The sequence below is a fragment of the Dermacentor andersoni genome, chromosome 9, assembly GCF_023375885.2.
Source record: "Dermacentor andersoni chromosome 9, qqDerAnde1_hic_scaffold, whole genome shotgun sequence".
Classification (NCBI taxonomy): Eukaryota; Metazoa; Arthropoda; class Arachnida; order Ixodida; family Ixodidae; genus Dermacentor; species Dermacentor andersoni.
Window position 1 is genome coordinate 31,361,160 of NC_092822.1, and position 23,928 is coordinate 31,385,087.

At 48.4% G+C, this 23,928-nt stretch overlaps 1 protein-coding gene across 1 annotated transcript in view; it reads right to left on the minus strand.

Moving 5' to 3' along the window:
- TrpA1 (Transient receptor potential cation channel A1) overlaps positions 1-23,928 on the minus strand; it is a 150,961-nt gene that overhangs the window by 98,340 nt on the left and 28,693 nt on the right. Inside the window, exon 2 of the mRNA XM_050175210.3 lies at positions 6,987-7,143. Coding sequence (XP_050031167.1) covers positions 6,987-7,143 — 157 coding nt within the window. The remainder of the gene's footprint in view (positions 1-6,986; positions 7,144-23,928) is intronic.

Sequence of the window (23,928 nt, forward strand, 5' to 3'; positions counted from 1 at the left end):
TTTATGACAAGTCCAAAACAAAAAAAAAGAAGAGCTCTCGTATTTACTAGGACTCATCGCTTAGCGCAGCAGCGTTCGGTTAAGTACTTCGGCACATGTTTCAACTATTTGGCACAGACTTCTCAACCCCATTCAGCCTATCCTTTTAGGGCTTAGAGAGACCATCCTCACACTCATCCGAAACGAGCTGAATTAATAAGTGCGGTTAGTCGATTTATAAGAAAAAGGAAAGAGGTGTAGCCTAAACCACAGGTGCGTGTCTCTGGCGCTCTTGACGGAAAGTGGCCTCAAAAGTGCAGCTCGAACTTGGAAGCGCTTCCAAAGCATCCTACTGAGGTTAAGCTTTGATTGCCGAAGCTTAACCTGCTTCGAATGACATCACAAGAGGGCTTTTAGTAATCGCATACACAGGTCGTTGGAAAATTGGAGCGAATAGAACAAAATGGCTTGAGCGAATGCGTGCACGACATTCAGTCCCGACTCTCGCGACTCGTTTGCTTTCGGTTATACAAGGACGTTCTGTGCACTTCTGTACAAACTGTCCTGGAATGGAATAGATTGAACGGCGGGTCCGGTAATCTTGCTCTAATGATTTCGCGTCGATGCCTTCTTGACTCGAATAATACCCGGCAACATAAATTGGTGACGTTCTTTGTGTTTCTGCTGCTAACTTTAGTTTTACGTAACCCCTTACGCTGTATTTGTTTTTTTTTACAGCGACGTTTCGGGATTTGTAGATTTATCTGATGCCGTTTCATAATGCGCCTTTTCTTTACCTCTGTGCTGGTGTGGAACGTGTCATCCGTTTTCATGTTTCTCGTGTCAAAGGAAGCAGCTGCCATCATCGGTTGGTGCCGACATCTCCTGATTTTTCTTCATGTTAGTAACTAATTAAGAAAAGTAGTGACGATCGGCAGTCAAAATAGATGGCGGTGTCCCTACCGTGCCAGAGCCTAATAAAATCATTGATGCCATAAAGCGTTGAGCTTTTAAAGCTATGCGCGTCGCCAACGAACATACAACGCTAATTCCCGTGACGCCATGTGGGAGTGGAAATGAAATTACTTTCCTTGCTCGACGCCATTTCTCCAAGCCTGGCAGCGTTTCAACGAACTGCGGATCTCAATCATAACACCAAAAAATCGCTAATACCTTGACCTCAGAAAGATATGGAAATAAGCGATGGCTCATTTTACCACTTATTTGTTGCTTTCACGACAACGAGGAAGCGGCAAGCACGAACTGACGTCGAAGGGGCCGGTGTGCATGGGCTGGTATTTGCGCCGCCAAGTCGTTTCCGGATCACGACAACCTGGGCAGTACCCAGTGGTATAAGACGTGCGCATGCACAGCTGGCCTGACGTATCACGATGACGTGTCACGCATCCCGCATAGCTAAATCTCTCTTATTACCCGCTTCGGAGGCTGGTGCCCGTATCCTTCATTTATAGTGTGCCGGTCCGACTCGCTGGGATTCAATCACAGATAACATACTTCACTGGGCAAGCCGGTGAGACTTTGCAAGCAAATGGAGCGCAAGAAGACGAACACGGAGGAGAGAAGAAGGTGCGGCATGGCGCCTGGCCTGAAATTGAACATCATTCCAGCGCGTCCTTGAAGAAAAGCCGTTTATGTTAAAATATTGCTTACGTACAAAAAATTGCCCAGTTTCATAACTCTAAAGCTTGCTTTTGCGCAACGTACTTGGCCCAGGTAATGGCGGCATGTTCACTTATGGAATGGACCCACATAAGCACAGAGTTTGCTTACCTTATTACACGAAAACAAAAATGCAGGCGTGGGTCTCGTGATGGAACCCGTGCGCAAGAGACAAATGACAGAATGTGCAGCTAGTACTTTGTCTCCCATCGAATCATTGTGGATGCCGCCATTAGTTGGGCAAAGAAGCAATGTGTCTTTGACAAAGAAATATTTAAAAGACATGATGCAAGATACAATTGCAAGACCAAGGATGTTCGCTTGTCAGCGTTCTGACAACAGCATACCGCAGGTCTTAAAATTTTGTCTTGCGCGCTTCTCACTCTACAATATTTTTTTTTTTCGTTGAACAGCCTGGCTACTGTTGGCTGAGAGATACGATGTAGGTAAAATCTGATAAGTTGCCTATACTAAGGGAATGATGTGGATGACGTGATGTGATGCGGTAAGGTGTTCCAAATTACAGCTGTGAAGTATGGAAATAGAGGTAGTTTACGGTTATAGTCCTTATATCTGGTACGTGTTGTGGTGCGTATAACATATCGCAGCAAATCTGTGAGCTTTTAATATGCTATCGTGATTCAAGCTAATTAACTATGTCCTCAAGATAAATAAAATTTGCATAGATTGATTGATTTTTGGAAATGCAGGCTAACTTGAACGGTATTTCTTTCGACGGAGCAATGTTTTAAGTTTAGGACCTAAAATGCATTGTTTTCGTTTCTCACTATATGTATATATATATACATATATAGGAGAATTTTGTGTCCATATCGTGATGGAATGCTATTATCTCGTGAAGCACCTCTCTGCCCGCCTGTAGAAAAGCGTTGACGTTGCTTTTTTTATTCTTCGGCAACGTTCTGCTACACCAAGACCACGCCGTAAAAAGTGCACACTAAGACAAATTACAGCACGTCCTTTGATCGAGACGATCGTCGTAACTGCGTTTTAGCGTCGTGCACTTTTCTACGGCCTGAGTTCCAGACACAGACGTGCTCGAGAAACGAGCCAGTCATGTGAAGCGCGGAAGCCAGGGAGCTTTTATGGAAAAAAGTATATGTATAGTTTCGAGCACCTTACGATGTACTAAATATACAAAAATAAGATCACATCGAGTGGCATTTAAGGAACCAGAAGAGCTTGAATAAGAGGGGCTCGAGTGCAAAAGGTCGCCAAGTCAGCGGCTTTTTAATATTCGCTGCTGACGGACAGTGGCCAGTGGGTTGTCCTTGAAGATAGCGCTGTGCATTGAGCAAAAGAAAAAAGAAAAAAAGAAGTGTAAAAAGCAGAGGGAGAAATAAAGAAACTTGAAGCTCTAATGTTTATGTTCTTCGTGGCCTCAATTCCCAGAACGTCGCCCGACTTCAGCCGTCGCATTTTTAAGTACGCCAAGGCGCTTCATCAAACGAGCAGTTTTGGAGCACCGACACAATGCAAGTGCAGCGGCGCCGCTCACAATGACCGTATACGCTCGTGACGTGGCATTGCTTGCATAAACGAAGTAGTCTTCCAGTGAACTGTAGCTGCTGAATCCACGCTGGTTTGCCCCATGGAGCAAGAGATAGATAGATAGATAGATAGATAGATAGATAGATAGATAGATAGATAGATAGATAGATAGATAGATAGATAGATAGATAGATAGATAGATAGATAGATAGATAGATAGATAGATAGATAGATAGATAGATAGATAGATAGATAGATAGATAGATAGATAGATAGATAGATAGATAGATAGATAGATAGATAGATAGATAGATAGATAGATAGATAGATAGATAGATAGATAGATAGATAGATAGATAGATAGATAGATAGATAGATAGATAGATAGATAGATAGATAGATAGATAGATAGATAGATAGATAGATAGATAGATAGATAGATAGATAGATAGATAGATAGATAGATAGATAGATAGATAGATAGATAGATAGATAGATAGATAGATAGATAGATAGATAGATAGATAGATAGATAGATAGATAGATAGATTGATTGATTGATTGATTGCTCGGTGCATGAAAGGCGAAGGAGATCGAAAGGTTCTCGTAAAAGGTTGAAAAGGAAAAAAAATACACTAAATAATACACGAATAAAGCTGACAGTTCTATTCACTGGTAAAACTATGGCGATAACTTCAGTATATGGCTGTCCCGAAAGTATAGAAGCGTTAAAATGAGTACCTCTTAGTAGCCTGCCGCAGAAGTGCCGCTGTTTAAGTGGAATATATTTGCAAAAATGTTTCGCTAACTAAGTTTAAACCTGCGGGAAACAAATGTTTTTGATTGTGTGCTCATCCTTCCTTCAGCAGAGCTTCTTGCCGCTGCTGCATTCTTAATGTCCTTCCGCAAAAGTTCCGTTAAATAATTAAGTTGAAAATATTCGCAACAATGCTGCACTTTCTAAGCGGAACGTGCGTGGAATGAGATTAACAAAGCAAGCGACGCCGTCGCGTGCACAACAAAAGCGGTCAGAATGCTGTTTGTTGTAAGACGTTACCGCAAGACTGACCGTATTTACGCATATCGGTGACGCTCTTTCGTGCTGCTGCGTACATGAGATTTCGCCACACTTTGATTGAAGAATGTTTCTTCACTGCGATGTCTTTGCCTGCCGACTGTCGATACGACGGTAGCGCAGCAGTAGAAGAACAGCTATGTCAAGTTAAAACTCTCTGATGCACATCTGATATGATCACAATGGAGGTGTGGATAGCCGCACCACGCCGCAAGTGCAATAAGCTAGTGTACTGCTCACACCTTCGTCAGTCCCTGCTTGCTCTCGGTATGATGGTAACGCAGCAAATTCAAACACGGCTACGCCAATCTAAAGCTCTATAACGTGCCTACCAGCTTTAGTTAACTGTATAGAGTATATTCTCCTGCTTTGTACCTCTGCGCATCGATATTTCAGCATGCGCTGAAGACTAACACTTTCGTAGTGTTTCCTTTTTTCGTTGCTTTGCCTGGTTCTGCTGTATATCGGCATAGTTCTGAGTTAGAAGCGGAAATAAGACTACGTCAAACTAAAGCTCTCTAATGTTTTTGTTAGTCGCACACATTGATCATGGACATCATCCTGCCTTACCCCGCAGCAAACCAAGACCTTAGCGCAGTTCGATTACAAACACTCGCTTCATGCGTTGCTGATCATGTTGTTGGTACCTGTGACCTTTTCGGCACGACGGTAACGCAGCAACGGTAATATGGTTACGTCAAGTTAAAGCTATCTAATGCGGCCATCTCGTTTTACGCCGCTGTTGTGTGGACAGCCCTACTTTGTACCGCAACGCGCAGAGAGACTTGAGCACACTTTGACGCTGTACGCCTTCACCTTACTGTGTTGGTCATTGCACTGTTCGTTTCTGGCACCTCCTTGACACAGTGGTAATGCGGAAGCGACAACTGGGCAACATCGAGCTAAAACTTTCTCATATGTCTCTCAGTTGCACAAGAAAGGCGATTCGCGTGACCCCACCTTGTACCGCAACTCAATGATACTTCATCATACACACCTTGAAAATAGACACCTCTATCATGTTTCTTAATGCGTTACTCGTCCCCCACCAACTTTCGGTTCGTAGGCCACGAGGCAACGGAAATACGGCTAAGCCAAGATAAAGCTCTCTTATGCGTCTCTCGAATAAAGTTGCACACATCGGCGATACCAACTGCATTACTTTTTACTGCAACGCCTTTAAATACCAGCATAGTTCGATGACGAACACGGTCTTCATGCGTTGTTCATAGAATTAAGGAGGCTTCGTAAACAGACACGTTCAACGTCGGCAGTCACGTCGGCACTCCCTCGATAGTTTGTTTACACAGAGGCTGCCTGCTTTCGATCTTGTGGCACTCTCCCTGTATATTGAACGGCAACGCGTATGCTGGTTTGGCAACAGCAACGTGTAGACTCCCATTCGGTTTCTAGGCACTGTCCGACGCGGAACTGGGTTCAGGCGGCGGGAACACCGAGGCGAGTGTCTGGTGCTCGATGGTCCTCAGCTGAGCTATGTAGCTGGATCATAATGGCTTGGAAATTTGCACAGGCTTATATTGGACAACAGGGAGTGTATATGTTTTTCAGCAACTTCTCGTGTGTCAGGTTTTTGTTTGTCATAAATGCTCGCATACACCCTTCGAACGTCAATAAAATTCCGTTAGTATTTCAGAAACGTGTCGTCTTTCTTCCGTGTTGTCAAAATAAGGGTCTGCCGATTTCTCCGAAAGTCTGCCGCGCCTCTCGTTTGCGGCGGAGAAGAACGTTTGGAGGGAGGTGCCATAACGAACACCGAATGTGTTTCGCAGAACAGTGACAAGATCGTCTGCAACGTTGATATTGAAAATACGCCTAACTGCGTGAAAGGCGCAAGCCACCGTGCTTAGCGAACGCCAGCAGCACGCGACAGAACGCTCCGACGACACGGGAAGCGCTCCTTCACGTTCGAATCTCTCCGCTAGAGGAGGGATTGGCGCTCTCGTCGCTGGCGGTAAAATAGAGCTTACCTTGGGTATCTCATAAGTTTTACTGCAACAATTACTAAACGAAACTCGGTCACTGCGATCGTTCAGCCATGATGGGAATGATGATTAGTACGAGGTTATGTCTTGTTCTTCGGGCCTGCGGCTGCAAATGTACTTCTGAGGCGTTTCATTAGGCTTTATCTTTCCAAATTTCGAAGGTATTTGTGGTTTATAAACACAGCAAAGCAATCAGACTCTCAGCACTCGGGTGATTATTGCAAATTGCTGCATTTGTAGGTTAATAACTTGTTTAGGAAATGATAAATTCCCAGTGTCACGAAATCGCTCGAAGCCAGAAGGTAGAAGTTTAGGCAAGTCTATGTACTTCTCACCATTTCCTTGGTAGCTTATTCGGCAACTTGCAGCTTACGTAGGGAGAGGAGAAAGAGGGAATAATTCATCTAAGCGATGGATTTTGCGGTAGTGGATAAAAGGAACGGAGCTAAAAATGAATCACTACGCCAGCTTTACATTCCAAAACTCCGCAGCGAGTTGAGTGCCTTTTGACAGTTAGCCCGGGGTCAGACCCGGTCCTCAGACGATGTCACTTCCTTCCGCCACTACACTTCCCGTCGCAATGTCTTTGAGTCCTTCAAATTCCGACACGCAGTGGGCGCTAGCGCCAGAGTATTGTCTGTCAATTGTTGTGGGGAAACTCTGTGGTCTACAGGGGCTACGTTAACCTAACACAACCTAAACGCGTTATCTCTCAGCTGCCACAAGAGGGTGCTCACCGCCATCGTGCTTCAGGATGAAGTCGAGGATGTTGACCCGGTTGTGGGCCGCTGCATGGTGAACGGCTGCCCGACCTCTGCTGTCGCGGAACTGGAGTCGCTTCTCGTCGGCCGTGAAGAGGCGTTCGAACTCACGTAGGTTTCCTTTCTCGGCCGCCTGCGGTTCGGGGTAGAGAAAAAGGAAAAGACGTCGTAGCAGGATGAGTATAAGCTCGTAGGGAGAGATAACTGAATTGTCGTAATTTCATCAACCGTTCCCGCTCAGCAAATGAAGAACTTGATGTAGAAATGAAACAGACTATGTGCAGGAGCACCTTACTGCTTTTTCTTTCTCTCTCTCTCTCTCTCACAAGTCCTGGCTTCTCGAAAAAAAAAAGCTCGTTGTTTGCAGTGCTAAACGAAATATTCGCTTTAGCGTTGCCTCGCATAGCTCGGGACACACCATGAGAGCGTGGCGACTTGGACGGGTCGGTAAAACTGCCGAACGAACAGAAAAATGTAAATGTCGAGAACACCGCCGTCGCCCTACATTTGCTGTAAGCGCTGTTTCCCGGTAGTTCAATCAAAAATAATTTATGCGCTTTCAAGATTGCTAAACTCCGTTTCATGCATAGCGTACAACGCTGCGGCGGCTAGATACGCTTCTGGCATTAGCCGCGTTCGGAACAAGAAATTGGTGCGTGTATTATGCAAGGAATTTTGTGAAACTGTTCCTTTACTTAGCCTCAGTATTACTTGAAAGAAGTGTGAACTCCTAAAAATGAACAAACCCTGTAATACGGTTGTTATTACGTTGTTTTAGATCGTTTTTCTTTTCGTTGTTTTCCTTTTCGGGTTTTTCATTCGCAGCCCTATGCGGTACCCTCGAGTGCTGGCTCGACGCGGCTCGCATCCTTGGGCCAAGAAGGTTCAAAAAAGTTGCTGCAGGGGAGATGATGTCCCAAAAGTGAAGCCGGACCACCGCCATCTTACCACAGGCAGGCGAAGATGTTAGTGAATAGCGGAGAATACGAAAAACCTCATTCTTCCCAGTTCGCGCAGGTTTAAGCCGATTAATTTCGCTCCACAAGTATTGCTCGATGTCTTTCTTTCTGTCACTGGCTTGAGAAGGAAGCCTGAACGCCTTGGTAAATTTGATGGCACTTAGTCATATCGGTGTGCAGCCAAAGGCAATGCTTTATGCAGAAACCACGAGTTTTTTTTTAATTAGTCTAGCGCTTGCAATAACTCAACAACATCAATCGAGCTGTGAAAGGACTCGAGTTGTCACGGCCCTTTCTTGGACGTGATGACTGAGCTAGGCCTGACTCCATTTCTACCGACAAGAATCTGTGGGGGCTCCCACTCCAGCCCCTTGGGCTTTGCACGACGACCTGTGACCGCTAGACGTGACTACGAAATGCGAGGAGTGATACATTTTGATGACCTAATTTCTTGCGTAGCTTCCGACACTCAGCATGCTAATTACGAAACGGAGCGTAGAAGTACCGTGGAGCATAGAAGAGACAATTTATCTTAGAGTAGGGGGACAAGGAAGCGACGCGGCACGAACTGGCACGGGGAGGCAGTGAGGAAATGGGCGCGTCAAAGTTAAAGTTCAGTCATTTAAGTGTAGCACCTGATCATGAAGCAAAATGACAGCACCTGATTATGAGGCAAATGACAAACGCAAGGCAATGTTGTCACGACGGTAAAGAAACTTACTTTTTATGTCGCTGGTTAAAATCGGTATTGCTGACAAAAGGAGTAAACTTTAATTGACCAATGTATTAGTATTGCAAATTACTTACTGCCTGTCAAAGTTGGTTGGTGGAATTCCATCAACTGTTTTTTTTTTTATTTTGCAACTGTCCAAAAAAGATGGAGGGTTTTGCACAGAAGCACATTTACAGTTTCCATGACAACGGATGAACAATTTCCTGAGCTTAGATTGATACTTGAAATCAGCGCAGCAGACGGCGCCCACGAAAAGGACACGGAACGAGCGCTGTTTAAAACTGAGGAGAAAATCACAATTCAGAATAAAACACAAAAAGGAAACACTACCTGCGTGCACATGCCATCAGGTGACTTCATGGAATACATCAGCAAGCAACTGAGACTCGCAATCTGATCATGAGATAGATATTTCTGATAAACGATTATGCTGCCTCTGTATATTGTCATTTTCTGCTAGTTCAATCGATTTTTCATCTTAGTGCTTGATGATCATGACTTTAGTTGCATTAAAGAAAGGCTTGCTACCAGACTCCTTACAATATGATGAGAGCTTTGAGGTAGGCGTTTGATTAAATGTGTTGTGCTGAAGTAGGTGCTTATTTGCGCGGTGGCCAGTGTGTCCAATGCAGGCTTTTCTGCAAGAGAGTGGGACCTAAAAAACACAATGACAACGACGCAAATTAAATTGGTATGTCAGGTGCTGGCCACACTGTGATAATGCGACGCATGACACTTTATCTTACGTTGAGTCAGCTTCAGGTTACTTCACTTGTGCTCCCAAAGAATTGTTTGCTGTGTTGTGTTCAAAATTGAACCCAGTTCATGGGCGGGTAAAGAAAGTTTAAACGAAAGCTTCCTATACCTTTCTGAACTTAGTCTGTCATCTCTTGGAAGCATTTAAATGCAGCGTCTATTTTTCGCAGTTCACCAAACCTCGTCGCAGAGGGTTTCAAGAAGGAACAAGAAAATCAACAGACTCTGGCTTCGAACTCATTTACAGGGACCGTACCAGGATCTCAAAGCACACATGGCCATCTTTGCAAGAGCAAGTTATCCTTTGCGGCGCGCCACACTATGCCCATCCGCAACAGCATTAGCTGTTGTAGCCTCCGAGATTCGAGCAAAGCCCCCACCCATCATAAAGCCTGGTTTAAAGACGTTTTTCTGAATACAGGCCCTGGATCACAGTGAAAGGTTTTGCCGTGATCTAAGAAGTCGCACGGGCGTACCCCATTGCGATTAAGAAAAGCAGACCAGAGTTTAACGCTTCCAGGCTCTAACTGCATGCAGCCGCGAGGACATGAGTTCGAATCTCTGCGATGGTGACACAGGTCGGGACACACAGGTCGGGACGCCCACTCATCACTCACGAGCACGCTGGCTAGCACGTCGCTCCGCACTGACTTCACAGACCTGCGATAGAGTGCGAGTGAGTGACGGAGCTATGATCGAACGCGGGTATGAACGGAAATGAGTAACCACCTTATCGCTACTCTTTGCGCGCAAAGTACCGATGGGTTTGCGTGTACGTGGGTGCATACACATAACCATGACGCACGGTAATCGAGTGCGAGTTGATTTGACCGGGCGCGAGATGAAACAGGAGTGAGTGCCGGTGAACGTGAGCATGAACGGAAGGAAGTGGCGGCGATTTTGAGTGCGCGTCAGTACGAATGTTGGCGAGTTTCGGCGAGCGTGAATGAGAAAGTGAGTAAGCGCTGCAGTAAGTGGACGCGAGTGCGAGCGCATATGGGTGCCGGTAAGTGTGAACGGGGAAGACGAGTAGATGTGGGCGCGAGAACGAACGTGAGTGTGCGTCAGTGAGTGTGAGTGGATACATAGTGTGCGAAACAACAACAATAACGACAGCATAGTCCGTACATAGCCTACAAGAATATTGATGAGTCAGTGTGAGCGAGCACCCATTTACTCCGCCAACCTACGAACGGTGGTATGAATAGCATTGTTCATTTATCTTCGCCATAAGGCGACACTGATGGTGAGGTAGAGGAGGTGGTCTGATGATGACGGCTTGGAGATGGCGATGCCCTCGGCGTAACGGAAAGGACGGAAAGACGGACGCACAGAGAAAACCCAAACGCACACACACGCACACACGCACTTCGAGTTTAACGGCATGGCTGTGCATGTGTTGCGTATGCATTTATGCGTGCCGTTTGCTTCACTAGTCAACAATGGCCGGTTTCAGGTATGATCAATGAGTGCTAGCGGAATTTGCATTTACTCAAGGTGAAATGGAGCGCACAGCAAGAAACGGAGCTTCTGCATACCGAAGCAGGCCTGAGAGGTCAAAGAGGTCTGAGTGCCTTGCTGCTTGAGTGTTAATTGCACGAAAGGTCCCAGTCAAAGTCTCGGCCGCCGTGTCTGTTCTCAATCGTGCTCAACTGCAGCATTGTGTAATTCCCTTGCCGACGCATGTCCGTGAAGTTTACGATGAAGTTCCTCTTCCGAGCAATTTCCGGCCGGGACAAAGTGGTAGCGAACAATGCTTAGGCAGCCGGTGACTCAAAGCAGGACGCTAATGGAGCCAATCGTTCTTACCACTCTCGCCATCTTTTAAAGCGAAGCTTTCTTATAGCGAACCCTTGAGAAATTTACTGACCGTGGCTGGTGCTGCTGCTGCTACTACTACTACTACTACTACTACTACTACTACTACTACTACTACTACTACTACTACTACTACAACTACTACTACTACTACTGCTACTGCTACTACTACTAATACTACTACTACTACTACTGCTACTACTGCCTGGCCGAAGTGCCCTCACACATCGAAAATAATGACATGCCCGACAATCCCAGCCCAACAGCCTGATGCTCTGTTAGGCCACGACCCAACGCGCACATCTCTCTTGTCAACGTCAAGTAGCTGTTTGAGAGTCCTGGTGCGTGCAAGAAGTCTCGTGGCACGAGCACCACTCAAAAACACATTCGTGCACCAGTTCTCATCAGACTCACGTGCTCTCACGCGAGAGCTTAGTTACGTTCTATGGGTTAAGATGCTGTTCTCGGTAGTGGCTCTGCTCGTTTCTCAATCAATCAATCAATCAATCAATCAATCAATCAATCAATCAATCAATCAATCAATCAATCAATCAATCAATCAATCAATCAATCAATCAATCAATCAATCAATCAATCAATCAATCAATCAATCTGCAACGGAGGTGTTCACCTAGCAAAAGGGTCACTAGTTATAGGTTGTAGCGCTAGGCTTAAAACAGGTCGGCGCTATATCGTAATAGGGAAGCAAGCACTTCTCGTCGTCTTCTTCTTTTGCACAAGCACACCAGCACCATGCCCACTGCCCAGTGCCTTCAGTACAATCACTCCCCACCGAAAGAGTAGCCATCCTGGCGACCTAAGGACAGGGGAACACAGGGGGGTCATGGCACTGCTTGAGCCGGGAAACGTGGACAATTTCCTGGCCCCGACGACGCTGGTCGGAAGGCGTTTCAATTGGCTCGATGAGGTAGTTGACCGCGGATGTTTGTTTCAGTACCCGATAAGGACCGTGGTACTTGGAGAGCAGCTTGGAGGAAAGGCCTGGTGGAGTAGAGGGCACCCACAACCAGACCAGCGAGCCAGGCGCAAAGCACGTAGCCGTAGTGGATGAATCGTGGCGAAGCTTTTGGCGCCACTGGTCCTGGGATGTGAACGAACGAGCGAGCTGGCGACATTCTTCGGCGTAAGCAGCCGCTCTAGAAACAGTCGTCCACTCCGAGGCATCTGGCCGATAAGGTAGAATCGTGTCCATAGTGCATGAAGGTTCGTGTCCGTAAAGGAGAAAGAAAGGGGAGAACCCAGTGGTGCTTTGCGTGGCGGTATTGTAAGCGTAGGTGACGAATGGTAGAATGCGGTCCCAATTCGAGTGGTCAGATGAAGCATACATGGCCATCATGTCACCAAGGGTGCGGTTGAAACGTTCTGTCATCCCATTAGTTTGAGGATGATATGCCGTGGTAGTGCGGTGAATGATGCGACACTCCTTGAGCAATGCTGCAATGACGTCAGAGAGGAAAACGCGACCGCGGTCGCTCAGTAATTCGCGAGGTGCTCCATGGCGTAAAATCAGGTTTTGCAGGATAAAACTGGCGACGTCTTTTGCTGTGGCAGATGCTAGGGCTGAAGTTTCAGCGTACCGCGTGAGGTGGTCGATAGCAACAATAACCCAGCGGTTGCCGCTTGGAGTGTTGGGAAGCGGACCGTATAGGTCAATGCCGACGCGGTCGAACGCGCGCGCGGGGCATGGTAAAGGTTGTAAGGGGCCGGTGGCATGTTGAGGTGGCGTCTTGCGTCGTTGGCATAGGTGGCATGACCGGACATACTGGCGAACGAAACGGTACATACCGCGCCAGTAGTACCGAAGCTGGAGGCGAGAGTATGTCTTTAATACACCAGCGTGGCCGCATTGTGGGTCGTCGTGGAACGTGGCGCAGATGTCGGAGCGTAGGTGTCGGGGTATAACAAGCAACCACTTACGGCCGCTGGAATTGTAGTTGCGGCGGTACAGCAGGTTATCTCGAATGATGAAGTGCGTGGCTTGGCGACGAAGCGTCCGAGAGGTCGGTGCTGGCGACTGGCTGGACAGGAAGTCAATAAGCGAAGAGATCCATGGGTCTTTGCGCTGCTCTGACGGCATGTCGGAAATGTTGAGGGCGAAGGCACCGCAGGTAGAAATAGACGAGTGGACAGCACCAGAGGGCAGGGGTGACCGGGATAGAGCGTCTGCGTCTGAATGCTTTCGGCCTGAGCGATAAACAACGCGGATGTCGTACTCTTGTAGGCGCAATGCCCAACGGGCAAACTGACCAGTTGGATCTTTTAGTGAGGATAACCAGCATAGGGCATGATGGTCGGTCACGATGTCAAATGGACGCCCGTACACATAAGGACGGAATTTGCCGATAGCCCAAATGATGGCCAGACATTCCTTCTCAGTAACCGAGTAGTTCGCCTCGGCTTTGGTAAGGGTGCGGCTGGCATACGCGACGACGTACTCTTCGAAGCCATCCTTGCGTTGTGCAAGAACAGCGCCGAGCCCGACACCACTAGCGTCCGTATGGATCTCAGTTGGAGCAGAGGGATCGAAGTGTCGCAGCACTGGAGGCGAGGTGAGAACGCGTCGCAGTTCTTGGAATGCGTCGTCGCACGCCGAGGACCAGGCTGATAGGTGAGAACTGCCGGTGAGAAGCTGCGTCAAGGGGGCAATGATAGAGGCAAAGTTACGGATGAAGCGTCGGAAATATGAGCACAGGCCGATGAAGCTGCGAAGCTCTTTCATGGTGGTTGGTTTAGGGAACGCGGATACGGCGCTAAGTTTTGTGGGGTCCGGAAGGATACCGTCTTTTGACACTACATGGCCGAGAATAGTAAGCGTACGAGCACCGAAGTGGCATTTCTTCAAATTTAGTTGCAGTCCTGCAGTGGTGAGGCACGCAAGTACTTGCTCGAGGCGGTTGAGGTGCGACGCAAAGTCGGTGGAAAAAACCACAATGTCATCCAAATAGCAGAGGCACGTTTTCCACTTCAGCCCTCGAAGAATGGCGTCCATCATTCGCTCGAAAGTGGCAGGCGCGTTGCAGAGGCCGAACGGCATGACAGTAAATTCATATAGCCCATCAGGCGTTACGAAGGCTGTCTTTTGACGATCGGCCTCTGCCATTGGCACTTGCCAGTAGCCGGAGCGTAAATCCAGCGAGGAAAAGAATTCCGCTCCCTGCAGACAGTCCAAGGCATCATCGATGCGCGGCAAAGGATAGACATCCTTGCGCGTTATTCGGTTAAGGCGGCGATAGTCGACGCAGAACCGAATGGAGCCATCTTTTTTTTTAACGAGGACAACCGGAGATGCCCAGGGACTGTTAGATGGCTGGATGATGCCACGCTCCAGCATGTCGTCAACGTGCTGGTCGATGATACGGCGTTCAGCAGCCGACACACGATACGGACGCTGGCGCAATGGTGTTTGTGGACCGGTGTCGATACGGTGAACGACTGCGGACGCTCGGCCCAAGGATGGTTGGTCAATGTCAAATGAGGAACGAAAGCGTTGGAGGAGCTTGATAATTTCTCTGTGCTGCGCAGGTGTGAGTTCTGCGTCGACGGCACGAGCGAAGACGTCTACAGGGGCATCAGTCGCGGCGGGAGGAGTGACGGAACAAATCGGAAGTGATGCCGTATCACCAAACGTGGTGGCCGGGAGAACGCTATCGAAAGCTTCAGCGGTACCCAGGCACTCGCCGCGGAGTAGGGATGATGGGCAGGCGGACGGATTGCACACGTAAAGGGCAGCAGAACCGTCGCAAAAAGTGACGACAGCAAACGGAAGCAGAAAGTTCCGGCGGCGCGCACAAGTGGCCGACGGTGTAAACAGAACAGATGAGTTTGCAGCAGAGTTACGTGACACAGGAACCAGAGCGGCGGAGAAAGGTGCGATATCGATGTCAGAGGCGGCAACAACTTTAGGAGAAGAATGGTCGTCAGGGTCGAAGCACGGCACTGATAATGTAAGTTCGGCACGAGCGCAGTCGATAAGTGCTTGGTTGACAGATAGGAAATTCCATCCAAGAATAACGTCGTGTGACGAACGAGATAAGACGACAAATTCTATAACATACATAACGTTTTGAATGACAACCCGGGCTGTGCACGACGCTGAAGGCTGAATGCGATGCGAGGTTGCCGTACGCAGAGAAAGAGAGGTAAGGGGAATGGTCACTTTGTTCAAATTGCGACAAAGCTTCTCACTAATAATAGAAACGGCGGCTCCGGTGTCGATAAGTGCGTGTACGGTGACGCCATCTACGGAGAGTTCAATTTCGTTCGCCGGGCTAGAATGAGGCCTTGAAATGTTCGACGTAAACGCAGTTCTTGCCTCTGGAACTGCGACTGTTAGTTTTCCTCTCGGGCTGGGCTGGGTCGGCGAACCATCGGGGAAATGGATCGGCGACGTGGGGAAGGTGACCGACGGGCATCGAAAGGGAGGCGACTGTAAGATGAGTTCGGAGGAAGGCTAGATGGGTCCTGACGCGGAAGTCGAGCAGGCCTGTAGCTTGAGGCGCCCCCACTGTCAGGTAAACGGGGGCTGCGACGGCGGCAGAATCGTGCTACGTGGCCCGGAAGATGGCAGAAATAGCATATTGGCCGGTTGTCAGATGTACGCCACGGGTTGACGACAGGGGCTCCAGCGGCCGAGTAAGGGACGACCATCGGGCGTGAAGGTGGCGGCGGCACGTGGAAGGTTCCCGTGGCCCGGTAGGCATCAGCAGCCGGAGGAGCGTAAGGCCGGGCGACAACGTCAGCGTACGTTAGCGGCCCAGCTGCAGGCTGCGGAGGAGGGGCAGATGGCAGCGCCGCGGCAACTTGGGTCTGAATGACGTGGCGAAGCGAAGGAGCCAAGGTTGTCGACGGCTCGGGTGTGCTGTTCGCCAGAGAGAGTTGGCGGGCAACTTCCTGACGGATGAACTGCTTTATCTCCGGCATTAAAGCAGAGATGTCAGCAGCGTCGCGGCCGAAATCCAACGGAGATAGATCCGTGGTGTCCTGCTGAGCAGCGCGTGTTGATGCACGCTGCTTGCGCAGCTCGTCGTACTGCTGACATAGCTGTATGACTTCGGCAATCGTCCGCGGACTCTTCGCGACGAGCATCTGGAAGGCATGGTCATCGATGCCTTTCATGACGTGCTTGATCTTGTCAGCTTCGTCCATAGATGAGTTCACGCGCTTGCATAGCGAGAGGACGTCTTCAATATAACTGGTGAAGGTCTCGTCCTGGCGTTGAGCTCGACCACGCAAGCGTTGCTCAGCGCGAAGCCGGCGAACGGCGGGACGGCCGAAGACCTCTGCCAAAGTCGCCGTGAAAGCCGACCAAGTGGTAAAATCGGCTTCATGATTGCGGAACCATAGGTTTGCCACGTCAGTAAAGTAAAAGATGACATTTGTGAGCTTGGCGCGGTCGTCCCACTTATTATAGGCGCTTACACGGTCATATTCGGCGAGCCAGTCTTCCACGTCGTGGTCGTCTGTGCCGCTAAATATAGCCGGATCGCGCTGGCGGATCACGCCAGAACAGACGATGGTGGGGGGTACGGGAGCAGCAGCCTGGGACGGTCCTGGTTGATCCATTGGAACAGCTGGTGGTAGCGTTCGGCTGCGGAGTTCCAGGATGTAGAAGAGAAACCCAGCAGCTCCACCAAATGCAACGGAGGTGTTCACCTAGCAAAAGGGTCACTAGTTATAGGTTGTAGCGCTAGGCTTAAAACAGGTCGGCGCTATATCGTAATAGGGAAGCAAGCACTTCTCGTCGTCTTCTTCTTTTGCACAAGCACACCAGCACCATGCCCACTGCCCAGTGCCTTCAGTACAAATCAATCAATCAATCAATCAATCAATCAATCAATCAATCAATCAATCAATCAATCAATCAATCAATCAATCAATCAATCAATCAATCAATCAATTTTTCTTGTTCCTTCTGCATATAATGGTAAGCTATTATATGAATCAGGAACAATAAAATCTCATCGTTCGATAGACCAATGAGGAATGAAAGGATCAAGGTGAGATAGGCAAAATGCTACACTGCGATATATGTGGTAAAACCTAGTTAGCTAGGTCAAGCAGGCCAGATGACTATATGTCGTCGCCCTGCTTCAAAGGGATTCCAAATAATAAAAAAGAAAACGCCCCATCAACGCCACTGCCTGGAGTGCCGGTCGCCGAAATCTACGCAACGTCTCTTGTCGCAATGCGCCTATTCACGAGAGCTTAGCCCCCCCCCCCCGCACGCGCACGCACACGCACACGCACGCACGCACGCACGCACGCACGCACGCACGCACGCACGCACGCACGCACGCACGCACGCACGCACGCACGCACGCACGCACGCACGCACGCACGCACGCACGCACGCACACACACACACACACACACACACACACACACACACACACACACACACACACACACACACACACACACACACACACACACACACACACACACACACACACACACACACACACACACACACACACACACACACACACACACACACACACACACACACACACACACACACACACACACACACACACACACACACACACACACACACACACACACACACACACACACACACACACACACACACACACACACACACACACACACACACACACACACACACACACACACACACACACACACACACACACACACACACACACACACACACACACACACACACACACACACACACACACACACACACACACACACACACACACACACACACACACACACACACACACACACACACACACACACACACACACACACACACACACACACACACACACACACACACACACACACACACACACACACACACACACACACACACACACACACACACACACACACACACACACACACACACACACACACACACACACACACACACACACACACACACACACACACACACACACACACACACACACACACACACACACACACACACACACACACACACACACACACACACACACACACACACACACACACACACACACACACACACACACACACACACACACACACACACACACACACACACACACACACACACACACGAAAGAATGTACGAAGACAATGAGAACAAATCGGCGGGCTAAAATCAATTAGACTTAGCGAAGAATCAATCCGGGCAATTAGGCCAGAAATGAATATGATGCAAGGTGTCGTAAGGAAGCCATAAGTGAGGGTCGCTGGGAGGTGGATGACGTATGCCTGTAGCGCTTGAAAATTCTATTGAACCGGTTTCGAGCGCTCCCTTCAGTGTTCAACGAAACGAGAACCTCGCATAAGACTAGACTAATAAACAAGACGCAGGGAATAAAGCTAAACGGCCATTCTCAATACAGTCCTCACAAGATGTGCGTGTGGCCTTCAGATCGGCCGCGTCTCATTGCACAATCCATCGGTGCAATTAGGCGACGGAGGCGAAATGCTTGCGCGAGGCCTAGCCCACGGCTAATTAGTTCGTTAAGAATGAATATCCCCGCGTCACTGTAGGTAGGGCCAGCGGGTGGTATTAATTAAACTCGGGGACGCGTAGGAAGAGACGCAGCGTTTTTATCTAGAAACCGGAGCCAATAGGAAAAGGTCCCTTGACGTCACATAGGGCTATGTTGCATGTCTCCCCAAGAAGCCCGATCCTACACAGTTCTTAACTGCATTGAAAGTAGTTTTAGGTGTTACGCGCACAAAGTATGCAGAGTCCGTGTGAAAAATGTTCACGCGCCGACAAAAGTGGTATACTCCACGCAGATTGCTACTGCAGCGGCGTCGCTCGGCATTTTGGCGAGCTGAAGCACGAAACATTGACAGGAGTCAAGCGACATGCTTGCAGATAATAAGGGGCACCCATTAGCTGTCTTGATCCCAGGTGCTGCCTTTAGATGGCGTTGCGACGCAGTTTGCCGTTGCTCCGGCTCCCGCTGCGTGGAGTACACCACTTTTGTCGGCACCTGTACATTGGCTGTAACAATAGCGGTGATGAAATTAAGCTGGGCAAGCCACATAATGCGTAGGGCATACGGCCGATTGTCTGTAGGAGTTACAGAGAGGTGCCGAGTGTAAGCATGCGCAATGCAGGATGGCAGGAAACAATATGGCTTTATGAAATTAGAACTTACGCCCATACAATGACGTCAATCTAGGCAAGATAGAACATCGCTAGAAAAACTCTCGCGAACCAAAAATATGTTCCTGCAGTGGCTGCAGCTTACGATCGGTAGGATAAAAACAAGAAAGGGCTGACAGATGGAATAGCACACTGTGGTATAAAATTTGTAAACAGGGATAAGGTGCCTCAGAAGGGCTGGCCAACGTTTCGATAGGGGGACCTATCTTCGTCAAAGGCGGCCTTGTCATCCTCGGCGTGTTAGTTTTAAAGGGTTAGTGCAGTGACGTCACGTGCGGGTGTTGTCGCTGGCGGCTGGTAGCCACCAGCCGCCAGCGGGCAGGGAGATACGATCTCTCCAATGCTATTCACAGCGTGTTTACTGAAGGTATTCAGAGACCTGGATTGGGATGAATTGGGGATAAGAGTTAATGAAGGACACCTTAGTAACTTGCGATTCGCTGATGATATTGCCTTGCTAAGTAACTGAGGGGACCAATTGCAATGCATGCTCACTGAGCTGGAGAGGCAAAGCAGAAGAGTGGGTCTAAAAATTAATCTGCAGAAAACTAAAGCAATGTTTAACAGTCTCGGCAGAGAACGGCAGTATACGATAGGTAGCGAGGCTCTGGAAATGGTAAGGGAATACATCTACTTAGGGCAGGTAGTGACCGCAGATTCGGCTCATGAGACTGAAATAATCAAAAGAATAAGAATGGGCTGGGGTGCGTTTGGCAGGCATTCTCAGATCATGAACAGGAGATTGCCATTATCCCTCAAGAGAAAAGTGTATAACAGCTGTGTCTTACCAGTACTCACGTACGGGGCAGAAACCTGGAGGCTTACGAAAAGGGTTCTACTTAAATTGAGGAGGACGGAAAGGAGCTATGGAAAGAAGAATGATAGGTGTAACGTTAAGGGATAAGAAAAGGGCAGATTGGGTGAGGGAACAAACTCGAGTTAATGACATCTTGGTTGAAATCAAGAAAAAGAAATGGGCAAGGGCAGGACATGCAATGAGGAGGGAAGATAACCGATGGTCATTAAGGGTTACGGACTGGATTCCAAGGGACGGGAAGTGTAGCCGGGGGCGGCAGAAGGTTAGGTGGGCGGATGAGATTAAGAAGTTTGTAGGGACGACATGGCCACAATTAATACATGACCTGGGTAGTTGGAGAAGTATGGGAGAGGCTTTTGCCCTGCAGTGGGCGTAACGACGGTGACGATGATGATGATGATGACTTTTGAATTGAATTGAATTGAATTGAATTTTTATTCTCCTTGAACAAATAAACAAGGAAGGAGTAGCCACAAAAAGCTACTGAGATTAGTAGCTTGACGAGGCGGCTGCCCCTTTACACAGCAGCAGCAGTTATTAAACAATTTTCATACAAATGGCGGCTTTCATACATATGCACGGAAAATGATTGCGCAAGGGAACATAAGCATTTTGCAAAATACAAAGGAAAGCTTCACATTAATGAGCAAAATATAAGAAAATAGGTAAATAAATGCATCATAGTTCACAGGAACTGATCTCGCATTGCTTTTTGGACAACTGTGACACATCTACAGATTTGTTGGCAAGATTATTGAGCAGAGCTGGAAGAGTAAAAGCGATTGATCTTCCCTCTTATCTCCGCCGTGTTTTTCTCCAGCCTTCCCCACACTCAGTGTTCCTCAATGTTCACTTGTGAGCCAGGCGCTAGAGTGTTACGGTGCCGTCAACAGACTTTCCTCTTCCCTATCAATCAATCAATCAATCAATCAATCAATCAATCAATCAATCAATCAATCAATCAATAAATAAATAAATAAATAAATCACCCTCGCCTCCTCGGTTTGGAGGAGGCGAGAGTAAGGACTCATAGCTGCAATTTCAGCACCGGCATGTTCACGTTACTGCGAAACAGAGACGCACTGGCGACGGACCAGGGCTCCCAAGGCCGTGCTCGGCTCGGCGAACTAAGCCGGAGGATTTGCCCGTCGCCGTGTCGTCCTTTGCGGCCCGCCAGGTGTTTACTGATTAAGGTGGACGACCGGGTTGTCCTCTTTGGCGAAGCGGGATAAGGTAATCCCGTCACTTAGCGGCGACGCGCATTAAAGCGCTCCGCAGACTGTTGCGCAGATGTGTAGCCGCGTTGGGTTTTTTTTTTTGTTTTGTTTTCGGGAGCGCTATATTCGTGATTCGGGGGCCAGCAGCTGCGCGCGTTGTGATTATAAGTGATCCACGGCGAGTGCGTAGTTCGGGAAGAGGGAAATGGGATAGTAGCCAGGAAGGAGGAGGGGGTGGGGGAGAGGCTTATTCCTTGCCGCGGATGCCATGACTCGAAACCGAGAGATCGAAGCATCAACGACATTCCGGTGCACAAGAGCGGCCATTGGTCATGTCGAGCTCACGTGGTCTCTCTTCTCGAAACTGGCCATATGGCGGGCTGGAGGCGCTGCTGTCCGAAAAGGGAGCACGGCAAGCAAGTTCACGGAACAGAATAATTCTTGTCACAGCGCTGGGAACGTTATCATGCCGTCAGCTAAAATAGCTAAATTAAATTATGGGTTCTTACGTGCCAAAGCCACTTTATGATTATGAGACATGCCGTTGTGTGGGACTCCGGAAATTTCTGCCACCTGGGGTTCTTTAACGTGCACCTAAATCTAAGTACACGGGTGTTTTCGCATGTCTCCCCCATCGAAATGCGGCCGCCGTGGCCGGGATTCGATCCCGCGACCTTGCGCTCAGTAGCCCAACACCATAGAAACTGAGCAAGCGCGGTGGGTGTAAAATAGCTGACTCTGTACAAATTTAATTAGCAAGAACGCCAGGGCGTTGCTACAGCAGCTGCTGTCGATATGTCTCCGCGACCTATTACACACACTTGGTGCGCACATTAAATTCTGAGGGTAACAAATGCTTCCCCCTCTCTCTCTTTTCGTATTTCTTTATTTTCTCCTTCTTATAGTACAGGGAAGTAAACCGGACGTGCCTATAAGTTGCCTCGCTGCGTTTCCTGGTTTTTTCTGTTTCTATCAGTGATTAGTAGTATTTTCGCGGAATACTGAACAAAACTGTGCCGACGAATGGATCGATGTTTGACTTCCGGTTTTTCACTCATCATTCATAGAGAGCGCGAGGACATACTTATTAAAAAGTAGGCATTTACTAAAAAAAATGAATCAGTTCTCTAAATAGTCTCTTTGCACCAGAACACTGCGCTTCTTTCAAATTATTTTTGAACAAGCTGCTCAACTACGTGCTTCGGCTTGATTTCGGAAGGGCCATCCACTTATTCGCCTGATTTGATCTGGCCACTCTGCTTGACATAGAGCAAAAAGAAAGCAGACGTTCAGTGAGCTAGGCGAAGTTAATATTATCCTTCGAGGAGTCGGGTTAATGCAACAAACGTGATCACTGTGGCAGGCGATGCTAGATGTTTTCTATATTAAGCAAGTATACTTAGGACAGGGGTTCAGTTACGCTTACTTGCAAACTTAGTCACAATCGCACCGTCTGCTCCTCAGCGTAACCTTTTACCTGGTCAGTTTTCGGGGGAACGACCTCGGGACTAACTTCAGCTCGCTAACGACGGGGTAAACTACACGCCTCAAATAACTCAGTTTGAGAGCATTGGTTCTCTGTCGGGAAGCGGAAAACGGGGCACACAACGACGTATACGTGACTTCTGCACGCCTGTTCACTCCGCGAAGCATCGGCGAACAAACGAGGCAGCGGTAACGTCGTTGCCGTGAAGGAGCAAACCGTATTACCACGTATACCACGCCAGGGCAAAGAAGCGGTCTTTTTCTCCTCGATTCGGTTCACACAGCAGAAAGAAACGAGACCGTTGAGAAGACGGATATTGAAGAACAACTGCCCCGTTCATTGCCTTCGTGATGTTGTCGTTGCACTTCAGCTATACCTGCCCTCAATGAGGCGTCCGGCGCATGTGTTTACAGAATTTTTCGGGAACATAAATTCTTGGCCCCTGGCCTACATTCGTCACCAGTGCAGGAGGCTGTTTGGGCACCACTGCAGTTTTTGATGAACACCGGCCTCAGTGATCGAATGTAGTCCTCCGGTGCATCGTGTCATGCGTGCGCCGGATGCTCACTCTCTCCCTCTTTTTCTCTTTCTATTCCCCCCTCCCCCTACCCTCTATGTAACGTAGTGAACTGGACGCCCGTCTGGCAAACCTCCCTGCCTTTGCTCTCCTTACTCTCTCTCTCTCTGTAGGCTACCTCAGCAGAGAAAGAGAGGAAGCGGTCACAAGAAAGTTAAGGAGAAAGAGAGAGAGAGGTGTAAATGAGAGAAAGGCAGGGAGAAATGAGAAAGGGAAAGCATAATTGTTTCGGGAGAAGTTAGCCAAGCGACAGGCTACACGAGGTGAGACGATGAGGGATACAAAGAAAGAAAAAGAAGACTCATCCAGACAAGCGTCCTGTTTGCTACTCTGCGCAGGAGATAAAGAGAAGAGGGAACTGAAAGGGGGAAAAAGAGAGTAAGAG